The sequence below is a fragment of the Saccopteryx leptura genome, chromosome 11, assembly GCF_036850995.1.
Source record: "Saccopteryx leptura isolate mSacLep1 chromosome 11, mSacLep1_pri_phased_curated, whole genome shotgun sequence".
Classification (NCBI taxonomy): Eukaryota; Metazoa; Chordata; class Mammalia; order Chiroptera; family Emballonuridae; genus Saccopteryx; species Saccopteryx leptura.
In genome coordinates, this window is record NC_089513.1 from 46,385,723 (window position 1) to 46,397,920 (window position 12,198).

A 12,198-nucleotide genomic window follows, 5' to 3' on the forward strand; every position below is an offset into this window, starting at 1 on the left:
CATTCTGCTGTAAGTGATCCAATGTCATCTTTTCTTCTAGCTGAATAGTATACCATGGTGTATATGTGCCCCATCTTCTTTATCCAGTCTTCTATTGTTTTTACAGTGATTAAAAGCCTTTAAGCAAACTCTTGGCCAATACAGCAAGAATCCATAAAAGAGTAGTGTCCTTAACATGTTCACCAAGTCCAAGTTGGCCCCATCACCATGCCAAATTCCTGAAAAATGCAACCCAGCCACAGTTCAGTTTGTTAGGAGCTGTCACAGGGAGCAGGAGTCCAGGAAAAGTACACATCCAGGAAAAGTCCTCATGGCACTGGAATTGTTGTCACCATTCTATACTTTGCAGCTCGTGTCCAAGTCCCAATGACCGCTGCTTCTAGCTGGTAATGATTCAGGTAGACTGGAAAAGCCATTTGCAGCATGCGTGGATATGGAGCTTCTGTTCTCCTCTGCCTGGAGAGATGAGACCAGGTTGCTTTTCCCTGGAGCTCTGTGACTGTGGCATGGTAAAGAGAACCTTGGGATACACTAAGCAGTCTCGATGTGGCTTATTCAGTGTTCCTTGGTTGAAGAGTCCTCTTAGTTTAGTCCAAAGTTGGTTTTTCCAGATGATAGTTCATAAAATTAGTTTGTAATCCACTTTGGTTCTGGGAGGTAGATGTTGGTACGTCCGCCTATTCCAGCGCCATCTTGTCTCTCTCTGTTGTTGTTTTCTTTTAAATCTTTATTTTTCAATTACAATTGACAACGATATAAGTTTCAGGTATACAACCCAGTGATTAGACATTATATAACTTACTAACTGATCATCCTGATATCTAATACCCATCTGACACCAAAGTTAGTTATTACAGTATTATTGACTATATTCCCTGTTCTATACTTAAATCCCCATGACTTTCTTAAATACCAATTTATATTTAATCCCTTCACCTTTTTTACCCATTCCCCCATACCCCCTCCCATCTGGCAACTGTCAAAACATTCTGTGTATCTATCTGTGAGTCTGTTTCTATTTTGCTGATTTCTTTTTATAAATGAAATCATACGGCATATGTCTTTCTCTGTCTGACTTGTTTCATTCAGCACGGTACCCACTAGGTCACTGTTTTTCAATGGCCAGTCCATGATTCAGACCCATCTGCCAGAAATTTTGTGTCAGTCTGTGTAAGAGTTAAATACCCTGATTTTGTATGAAGATTATAGTTAAATTTGTTTATGCTTAGGGGAACTTCTGCCTTAGTGGTTCCTAAAATAATTCTCCTATTTTCACTAGTTCTCAGGTGTAACAAGGTTGAAAACACCGCTCTATGCCCATCCATGTCATTGCAGATGGCACTATTTCATCATTTTTTTTATATTATTATTATTTTTTTTTTTTTTTGTATTTTTCTGAAGCTGGAAACAGGGAGAGACAGTCAGACAGACTCCCGCATGCGCCCGACCGGGATCCACCCGGCACGCCCACCAGGGGCGATGCTCTGCCCCTCCGGGGCATCGCTCTGCCGCAACCAGAGCCACTCTAGCGCCTGGGGCAGAGGCCAAGGAGCCATCCCCAGCACCCGGGCCATCTTTGCTCCAATGGAGCCTTGGCTGCGGGAGGGGAAGAGAGAGACAGAGAGGAAGGAGGGGGGGGTGGAGAAGCAAATGGGCGCTTCTCTTATGTGCCCTGGCCGGGAATCGAACCCGGGTCCCCCGCACGCCAGGCCAACACTCTACCGCTGAGCCAACCAGCCAAGGCCTCATCATTTTTGTTTTTAAAGATTTTATTTATTGCTTGACTAGGGGTTGATGCAGTGAATAGAGCATTAGCCTGAGATGCTGAGGACCCAGGTTTGAAGCCCCTGGCTTGACTGTAGGCTCATCCAGTTTGAGCATGGGTTCACCAGCTTGATTGTGGTGCTGCGGGCTGAGCATGGAATCATAGACATGATGACCCCATGGTTGCTGACTTGAGCTCAGTGTCTGGCTTGAGCAAGGGGTCATTGGCTTGGCTGGAACTTTGCCCCCTCCCATTCATGGTAAGGCATGAATGAGAAAGAAATCAGTGAACAACTAAGGTGCCGCAACTATGAGTTGATGCTTCTCATCTTTCTCCCTTCCTCTCTATCTGCTCCTGTCTGTCCCTCTCCTCCTTTCTTTTTTCTTTTTTCTTTTTTTCCTGAAGCTGGAAACGGGGAGAGACAATCAGACAGACTCCCACATGCGCCCGACCGGGATCCACCCAGCACACCCACCAGGGGGCGATGCTCTGCCCCTCCGGGGGGGGGGGGGGTCGCTCTGTCGCTACCAGAGCCACTCTAGCGCCTGGGGCAGAGGCCAAGGAGCCATCCCCAGCACCGGGCCATCTTTGCTCCAATGGAGCCTCGCTGCGGGAGGGGAAGAGAGACAGAGAGGAAGGAGAGGGGGAGGGGTGGAGAAGCAGATGGGCGCTTCTCCTGTGTGCCCTGGCCGGGAATTGAACCCGGGACCCCTTACACGCCAGGCCGACTCTCTACCACTGAGCCAACTGGCCAGGGCCCCTCTCCTCCTTTCTTAAAAAAAAAAGTTATTTATACAGAGAGGATGGGGGGGTAAGAAGTATCAACACATAGTTTGCTTTATTTTAGTTGTTCATTGCTTGCTTGTTGTATGTGTCTTGACCAGCCAGCAAGCCCAGGATTTCAAGCTTGCTACCTCAGCATTCCAGGTCAGCACTATCCATTGCACCACCACAGGCCAGGCAAGATTTCATCATTTAAAGAAATTGATAGATATCTATTTTTTTGCCATTATTCATATTTCTTATTTATTTTTCTTCTTAAATAAGATACTTTAACATTTCTTATAATACTGGTTTGGTGGTGATGAACTTCTTAAGCTTTTTCATATAGAGTAAAGATTTTATTTACTCTTTATATAGAGTAATCTTGGTTGTAGGTCCTGGCTTTTCCTCACTTTGAAGATTTCTTGACAGTCCTTTCTGGCCTGCAAAATTTCTGTTGAGAAATCAGCTGTTAGTCTTATGGGAGCTCCCTTGTAGAGCTCTTTTCTCTTGCTTCTTTTAAAAATCTTTGTCTTTAACTGTTGATATTTTAATTGTGATGTGTCTTAGCATGTGCCTCTTGGGTTCACCTTGTTTGAAACTGTGCTTCCTGAACTGTGTGTTCCCTTCACCAAGTTAGGGAAGTTTTCCGTCATTACATTGTCACACAGCTTTGCAGTTCCTTGTTCTCCTTCTTATTCTGGAACTCCCCCCTTTACCCCCATTATGTGAATGTTGGTACACTTTATGTTGTCCCTGAGGCTCCTTATACAATATCCTCATTTATTTGAATTTTTTCCTTTTTTCCTGTTACTGGGTCTTTTCTGCCTCCTTTCAACTTTCTGATCCTCTGCTTCATCTATTCTGTCAATTCCTAGTCATCATTCCAGTTAATGTATTCTTTATTTCTTTTTTTTTTTAAACTTTTTTTTATTATTTTATTTATTCATTCATTTTAGAGAGGAGAGGGAGAGACAGAGAGAGAGAGAGGAGAGACAGAGAGAGAGAAGGGGGGGAGCTGGAAGCATCAACTCCCATATGTGCCTTGACCAGGCAAGCCCAGTGTTTCGAACCGGCGACCTCAGCATTTCCAGGTCGACGCTTTATCCACTGCGCCACCACAGGTCAGGCCAATGTATTCTTTATTTCTGACTGGTTCTTTATGTTTTCTAGTTTCGTTTTTATGTTTCTTATCTCTTTGTCGAAGTTCTCACTAAGTTTATCTACTCTTCCCCTAACTGTTTTGAGCATCCTTATAACCAGTGTTTTGAACTCTGCATCTATAAGATTGATTGCTTGCTTCCAGTTTGTTTAGTCCTTTTTCTGGAGTTTTACTCTGTTTTTTCATTTGGGACATGTTTCTTAGACTTTCCATTTTGCAGCTTCCCTTTATTGGTTTCTGTGTATTAGGTGGAACTGCTGTGTCTCCCAGGCTTGGTAGAGTGGCTTTACGGACTAGGGGTTCTGTAGGGTCCAGTGGCACAGCCTCCCCATTACCATAGCTGGGCACTCCAGGGGCGCCCCCTGTGGGGCTGTGACTCTCCTGTTATAGTTGAACCTTGATTGCTGTTGGCATCTCAGTGATTACCTCCAGGCCAATCAGCTGCGAGGACTGGCTACGACTACCATGGAGGATCAGTTGTACAGGGGCCCACCCCACAGAACAGGGGTTCAGTGGTGCTCTGATGTCCACTGTGCCTGCTCCATGAGTGTGTTGCTTGTGGAGGTGGTTGAGTGTTGATTTTGATATCTGAAGCTGTCTCTGGGACCTTCCGGAAGATTCAGACTAATGTCAGCTGCCACCTGCTTGGGGCCACTTGGCATGAACTATAGTGTACAGATGTCTGCTACTTGTGCTGGGCTTGGAGTTGCCCAGGGGAGAACGAGCTGTGAAACAAGGCCGGCTGCTGCTAATGCTTCACCTGGGACCTCTTAGTAAGAGGTACAGGGCATGCTGAGACATTTTAGGGAAGTCTGAAGCATAAGCTAAGACAGGTCATTTGTATTGAAAAGCCCCTGGGTTGGGCCTGCAAGTTGGGTCAGTAGGGTGGTGTCTTAGAGCATTACCAAGGTGAGGCTAACAGCTTTAGCAAGGTAGATGAAGACACAGATATGGCACATGGCTGCTGGGTCTATGTGGGGAGGCCCAGAAAAAGAACAAAAACTTCTGCCAGTACTTCTCTTTGGGAGAAAGCACCCCTTTCAGTCCTTGCCTTGATGCCAGACAATTTAGTGCCTCCCTATATGTCCCTGGTGCCTTTAGAGCTGCTGCCCCAGCTGTCTCAGCACTGGAGTTTAGAGTGAGTTGAGTCTAAGTCCCAGTGTGGGCCCTCGAAGAGGAAGGTCTGGGACTCCAGCCACCTTGCCTCTCACTCAGCCACAAACCCCACTGTTTTTGTTTTGTTTTGTTTTTTAGTGAGAGGAGGGGAGGCAGAGATAGACTCCGGCCTGCGCCCTGACTGGGATCCACTTGGCATGCCCACTAGGGGGCGATGTTCTGCCCATCTGGGGCATTGCTCCATTGCAACTGGAGGCATTCTAGCACCTGAGATGAGGCCATGGAGCCATCCTCAGCGCCAGGGGCCAACTCACTCTAATCAAGCCATGGCTGCAGGAGAAGAGAGAGTGAGAGAGGAGCATGAGGGGGAGAGGGGAGAAACAGATGAGCACTTCTGTGTGCACTGACCAGGAATCAAATGCGGCACACCCACATGCCAGGCAGATGCTCTACCACTGAGCCAGTCAGCCAGGGCAAAACCCCTGGATTTTACAGCCAGAAGTTATGGGGACTTTTCTTCCTGGCCTGGAACCCTGGGCTGGGACCCCTCACTTCTCAGAGGGTACCTGGGCAGCTGCGATATCCCTCCTGATTATTATCTGGCACACCTGGATATGGGCCTGCTTGTTTGAAGTCTAGTGTCTCCTGCTAGTTTTGATGTGGCTTCTTTATATCCGTAGTTGTAGGATTTCTGTTCAGCTAGATTTCAAGCAGCTCTGAATGGTAGCTGTTCTGTACTTTAGTACTAATTTTGATGTGGTTGTGCGGGATTCAAGTATTGCGTTTACCTTCACTGCCATTTTGACTGGTGTGTGTGTGTGTGTGTGTGTGTGTGTGCATGCGTGTGTGTGTGTGTGTGTTTATTGCCTGTGGGGCTTATCAGTATATGTTAGGTCTTTTCTCTAGATGTGTCCAATTCATCAGAAAATAATCTTTCAGTTTTGTTTATAGAAGGCATAGGCTTGGCTGCTGTCTTCTAGGAATATCGAGTAGGCAGAGGGGTTTTGGTGGAGGGTGTGGGTTTTAGCAATCAGTATATGTACTCCTACTTTACTTCCTCTGTTGTCTCTTGGAAACTTCTTGTCTCAGCTGTGACTGTTGAGCCCCTAGATGAAAGTCCTTTTGTTTTATGCCTTCCAGAGATTTATACTTTTTATTTTTAAGATTTTTTTTATTGACTTTTAGAGAAAGGAGAGAGCTAGAGAGAGAGAAAGGGCAGGGTGGGGGAAGGAGGTGGAAGCTTTAGCTCATTAGTGGTTGCATCTTGTATGTGCCCTGCCCAGGCAAGCCTGGGGTTTCAAACCAGTGAACTCAGCATTCCACGTCCACACTTTATCCACTGCACCACCACACGTCAGGCCGAGATTTATACTTTCAGTCTTCAGGGAGTGATACAAGGTGGTCCTCTGGGTGCCGGTAATTGGAAAGGCAATCTGGGAGGGAACTTCTCCGTTTTCTTTTTGAGTCCCATTTTTATCCCCATCTGTGGAGCTTGGTACTACCAGTTCCTGAGTCCTGGGGGTTTAAGTAGAGCTGCTTTTCAATTTTCCCCATTTCCAGCTTGAGATTCAGGTTTTCTTGAGTTTGAGTTTAGTTATTTGCCCTTCTTTGTAGCCTCCATACTTGTTTTTTTATAATTTTCTCTTTTGTTCTTTTCCTTCAGATTTGTGTTTTTGTAAGATTTTATTTATTGATTTTAGAGAGAGAGGGAGGGGGGAGGAGTGGGAAGCATCAACTCATAGTAGTTGATTTTTGTATGTACCGTGACCGGGGAAGCTCGGGATTTCGAACTGGCGACCTTAGCATTCCAGGTCACTGCTTTATCTACTGCACCACCACAGATCAGGCCATCTGTTTTAATCTGTTGTATTTTTTAGTAGGTTTTAAATGAGAGTAGAGGTTAATGTATGTGTTTAAATTTTCCTTTTTAACTTTCAGTGTATTTCTGTGTATAGAGTTATTTATATAACACTGCTTTTCCTCAAAATAGAATTTTACTGTACCAGTTTAATACATATATGGGCACATACAGTGAATTTTTTTAAGACTTTTTTTCTACAACATAGATGCATGCTATTCTGTTGGGTGCATGTAACTTCATGTTAGAAATACTGAAGTTATGCTGTGTTTAAAGTGAGCTCTGAAGACTGAGGATAGGACAGGGTGAATTTATGGAATGTTGTATTTGATTTGAGGTGAATGAATGATTACATATTTCTTTTGTCCCCTTTAAACATTTAAAATTACTTTTTCTTTTAGGTGCTATGTAATGTGTTGAGATATTTTAAGGAATGATTTTGTCAAATTTTCATGAGTTATGGTGGCTGAAATATCAGTTCTGTCTTGTGGGAAAAGAACTGTAAGTAACCTCAAGTAACAAACTGATTTTCAACTTCTATTTATATAAGACACATTATTGATTATTCATAAGAATGTACTTGGGATACTTTATTCTGTTAGCCTTAATTATACAGATTAAATAATTCAAATAGAGAAGTTAGATTTTGTATAAAGATTATTTCTATATAGTATTAGCATTGCCATATTTCTTGTATAAATTTTAATTTTAATTTTTTAATATTTCAGCTATGGCAGCACAAAAGGAAATCTATATTAATAAAATATTTTATTAAACGAAAGACGTTATATAAGAACTTTAAATCAACAGACTCAGCAAACAAGGGAAAAAACGTGTTAGTTGTAAGACATGTTTCAAATGAATCAAAGTCCAGCACCTGTGGATTCCAGAAGAAAAAAGTTTTCAAAAACTTGGTCAAAACAGACAGGTCAGTGATAAATAACTGCTTCAGTAATAGGACTAGGCCTGAAAACCAATATCAATTGAAAAATTAACAAAACAAATTGAATATGAATTAAATTTTATTCACAAAAAGTTCTGAAAATATCAAGTTAAAATATATTTTTTTCAAATTTCTGTTGCCTTGCTCAAAGTAAAGCAGGTATCTTTCAGCCTTCATGCCAACTTTTTTCATGTCCTAGGGATGACAGAAACCTTACTTGAAGCAAACTAGGAATTTTGTTGAAAATGTGTATCAGCATCAAAGTCAATTTTTAAGACCTACTTCTCAGTAACAATACTGGACATTCAGCATTTGTACCTAGCAGGACAAGACAACTCTCTCAGAAGCCAACCAGAAAAGGAGGACCTGACTCAGGAACAATGTCAATTCAGGAGAAATCTAAAGAAAATTCTTCCAATGTTATTAAAAAGAGTGATGATAAAAATTTAGAAGCACAAATTCAAAGTTCTGAAAAGAACCTATCAAAAAAATCAGGTCCAAAGGAAGCTATAAAATCAATGGTTAAATTTTCCAATGAAAGTAAAATAAATCAGCCTGACTTAGGGACATGTCAGAGTACAAGGTCAGCAAAGGCAGCATCCAATAATGAAAAAGCAAGTAATTCCATGGATAAAAATCTGGTGACTGTGAAGGGACATTCCCAAGAATCTACAAAAAAGAAGAAATCTCAAAAAAAATCAATACATGAAACGCTCAAATCAAATGAACAGCTTAACCGGCGATCACAAAGACTGCAACAGCTAACAGTGGTTTCAACAAGGTCTCTGCGTAGTAGAAAAATTCAGGGTCAAGTTCAAGCAGTTAAACAGAGTTTGCCACCAACAAGAAAAGAGTACTGTAACAATACTCAAAGTAAATCGAATAAAGTTAAAACAAGTCAAAAACATGTGAAAAGAAAAGTACTGGAAATAAAGTCTGACTCTAAAGAGGATAAAAATTCAGTCATTAATGAAGTAATAAATTCCCCCAAAGCAAAAAAACTCAAAGTAGAGCAGCAGACAGCTTCTGCTTGTAGTTCTCAATGCATAAAAGGATCTGAAAACTGTCTTCAGAAGAATACTAGACAAGAGAAAACAGAATGTTTGCCTGTAACATCTGAGATAAAAAGATCAAAAATGGCTACTACTGTAATCTCTAACAAGAATGAGACGAAGAAATCAGTTCATTCACAAGAGAGTACCAGTGCAAAACCCCCAATACAGCCATCAGTGCCTGAACAAAGTGTAGATAATGAACAAGCACGAAAGAGCAAACGAGGTAGTATTCTACAGCTCTGTGAAGAAATCGCTGGTGAAATTGAGTCGGATACTGTAGAGGTAAAGAAGGAATCTTCACAAATGGAAAGTGTAAAGGAGGAGAAGCCTACAGAAATAAAATTGGAAGAGGCTGATTCTAAAAGACAAATACTTCATCAGAAGGAAGCAAATCAGGATGTTCAGTGTCATCGTTTCTTCCCCAGTAGAAAAACAAAGCCTGTGAAATGTATACTAAACGGATTAAACAACTCGACTAAAAAGAACTCCAACTGGACTAAAATTAAACTCTCAAAATTTAACTCTGTGCAGCAAAATAAGTTGGACTCTCAAGTTTCCCCTAAATTGCGCTCATTGCAAACTAGTTTTTCACTACCAGCTTTAGAAATGCCTCATCCTGTGACTCAAAGTACATTTTTAGGGATAAAACTACATGATAAAAATATAGCTTGCCAGCAGGAGGAAATGAAAAAAATTAATTCTGAAGATGGTAAAATTAGTGATATTACAGTTGAAATTAATAAAACTGCAAAAAGGGCTCCTGAAAGTTGTCATTTGGATAATCAGATAAAACCACCTCCTGACCCACCATTGGATAACCAGATGAAGGATTCTTTTGAATCAGCACCAGATAAGGTAATCTGTTTTTATTATGCACAATAGAGGTTTCTGAGTACTTTCTAATAAGTGTTTATTAAATATATTTTATCTTAGGAATCATACTGAAGAGTCATTTGTTAAGGTATCCTATCAAGAGGGAGTTTTTTTTCTTTTTCCTTTTGGTGAGAGGGTCAGGGAGAGAGAGAGAGAGACAGTAAGGGGGGGAGGGTGAAACACATGAACTTGCAGTTGCACCACTTAAGTTATTCATTGATTACTTCTCATACATGCCTTGACCAGGGGTTGCAGCTGAGCCAGTGACCCCTGGCTCAAGCCATCACCATGGGATCGTATAGATCAGTGGTAGTCAACCTGGTCCCTACCGCCCACTAGTGGGCGTTCCAGCTTTCATGGTGGGCGGTAGCGAAGCAACCAAAGTATAAATAAAAAGATTTAACTATAGTAAGTTGTTTTATAAAGATTTATTCTGCCAAACTTAGCGAACATCCGACATAAAGTACTTGGTAAGTAATTAGTATTATATGCTTTAACTTGCTGTAACTCTGCTTTATAAATTTTATAAAGTAAAGTTACTTCTCTACTTTATAAATCACCATTACTGTGGAACCGGTGGGCGATTATAAAATTTTACTACTAACAGAAATACAAAAGTGGGTGGTTGGTATAAAAAGGTTGACTATCCCTGGTGTAGATGATCCCATACTTAATTAAGCCAGATGAGCCTGTGCTAAAGCCAACGATCTCAGGGTTTTGAACGTGGGATCTTATCATCACAGTGTTCTATGTACTGTACCACCGTGGGCCAAGCATCAAGAGTTTTATTAATCAAATCTTGTAGTGAGTGATAGAACTTACTGAGTTCTTTGGATGTCTCACATTTACATGACTACTCATTGTTTCCTCATTTTTACCCTTCGTTTTTATTTATTTATTTATTTATTTTTTACAGGGACAGAGAGAGGGATAGATAGAGACAGACAGACAGGAATGGAGAGAGATGAGAAGCATCAATCATCAGTTTTTCGTTGCGAGACCTTAGTTGTTCATTGATTGCTTTCTCATATTTGCCTTGACTGTGGGCCTTCAGCAGACCGAGTAACTCCTTGCTTGAGCCAGCGACCTTGGGTCTAAGCTAGTGAGCTTTTGCTCAAACCAGATGAGCCTGCGCTCAAGCTGGCGACCTTGGGGTCTCGAACCTGGGTCCTCTGCATCCCAGTCCGATGCTCTATCCACTGTGTCACCGCCTGGTCAGGCTCATTTAAAAATTTTTGATTAGCTACTTTAAAAAAGAAACTGGTAAAGTTAATATGTTTTATTTATTCTTTCGTATTAACATGTAATCAATTTTTAAAATTGTGGTATTTTACCTTTTTTTTGTACTAAGTCTTAAAATTCCAGTGTGTGATTTACATTTATAACATCTCAACTCAATCTACTAACCACTTTAGGTGCTCAATAGTGAGATGTGGCAGTAGTTACTGGGCACTGAAGGTTTAGGGAGATAAAGCTCTGAAAAAGTGTCGAGTCAAGCAAATACAGAATGTATTGTGGGAGAGGTAAAGGGAAGGTTTTTAGTTTATCATGAAGTGGGGTAATGGGAGCTGACGATAAAAGGATAACTTGTGGGTAGATCATGACACTTTTAAGGCATAGCTAGGTGAATTACTTCAAATAAAAATATTTATCTTATATATTCTTAGTATGCTAAAATTCCAGAGAGCTTATTGGGATAAGACCCAAAGATTGATATAAAAGCAAATATTAACATTTTAAATTATGTGTTCAGAATTTCAGCCTATGTTTGGAATCTAAGCTGGAAAACAGTCCAGTGGAAAGTAACACTACTGTTTCAACTCTGCTCAGTCAAGCAAAAATTGATACAGGGGAGAGTAAATTTCCAGGTAACACTTTGAAAATATTATATGAATCTTACAGTGATATTTTTGTCAGTATAACAGAAAACCATGTGGGCTACCAGATAGGTCTGTTAAATTCTTAACTATTGCTTATGTTTTTCAAATGTGAGATTACCACCATTATTTGAAGGAGAATAACTTCTGTTCATTGGCTTGTTGAAAGAATTTAGGTATGATTCTTTGACTCCCTACCAGAAAAGTTTATTTGAAATTTTTTGTTTTGTTTGTGACTTACTCTTCAGAGAAGTGTTACTTAATGAAATGCTTAAGTTGGTGGTAGCAGCTTACTTCTCAAATATAAATGAGTGTGTTTTACCATTTCAGGTTTTTATCTTTAAACCTGTTAACTCAATTTTCCATTTAGTGATTCTGTCTTTGAATTAAAGATTTAAGAAATGCTGCACTTTTCCACTTCTACCACACAAAAATTTATTTTTTTACAACCTTGCAAAAAATTTCTGACAATATATTATTTGAAGTGTTTGATGTGGATTTGCTCACTTATATCAGATGAAGAACCAGGGGGGATATGACATAGGAATTCTTAATTCTTGTTGTTTCTCTCCGCTAAAGGAGAGAGAAACTGAAGTCATAATTTTTTCCATTGGATTTGGATGTCATTTAACCTTTTCTCTTAGTGGGAAAGGGGGAAGTGTAATATGAACATGAGAAATGCATTTATGTGTTACAAAATAAAATGGATTGATTATTGCATTATTTATTAATGTGATCAATGCTCCAGAGACTGTAATTTCTTTAAACAAAGAAATGTTTTTATTTA

General features: G+C 40.6%; 1 protein-coding gene across 10 annotated transcripts in view; it reads left to right on the forward strand.

Annotated features, from left to right (window-relative positions):
* ESCO1 (establishment of sister chromatid cohesion N-acetyltransferase 1) overlaps nt 1-12,198 on the forward strand; it is a 249,260-nt gene that overhangs the window by 184,750 nt on the left and 52,312 nt on the right. For 9 of the 10 annotated variants that reach the window (XR_010747395.1, XM_066353142.1, XM_066353140.1 and 6 more), the window contains 3 exons: nt 7,065-7,164; nt 7,392-9,516; nt 11,288-11,402. Coding sequence is in view for 9 of the 10 variants with exons in the window: in XM_066353142.1 (XP_066209239.1) it covers nt 7,987-9,516; nt 11,288-11,402 (1,645 nt within the window). In the remaining variant the exon portion in view is untranslated. The remainder of the gene's footprint in view (nt 1-7,064; nt 7,165-7,391; nt 9,517-11,287; nt 11,403-12,198) is intronic. The other variant, XM_066353136.1, reaches the window with a different exon arrangement.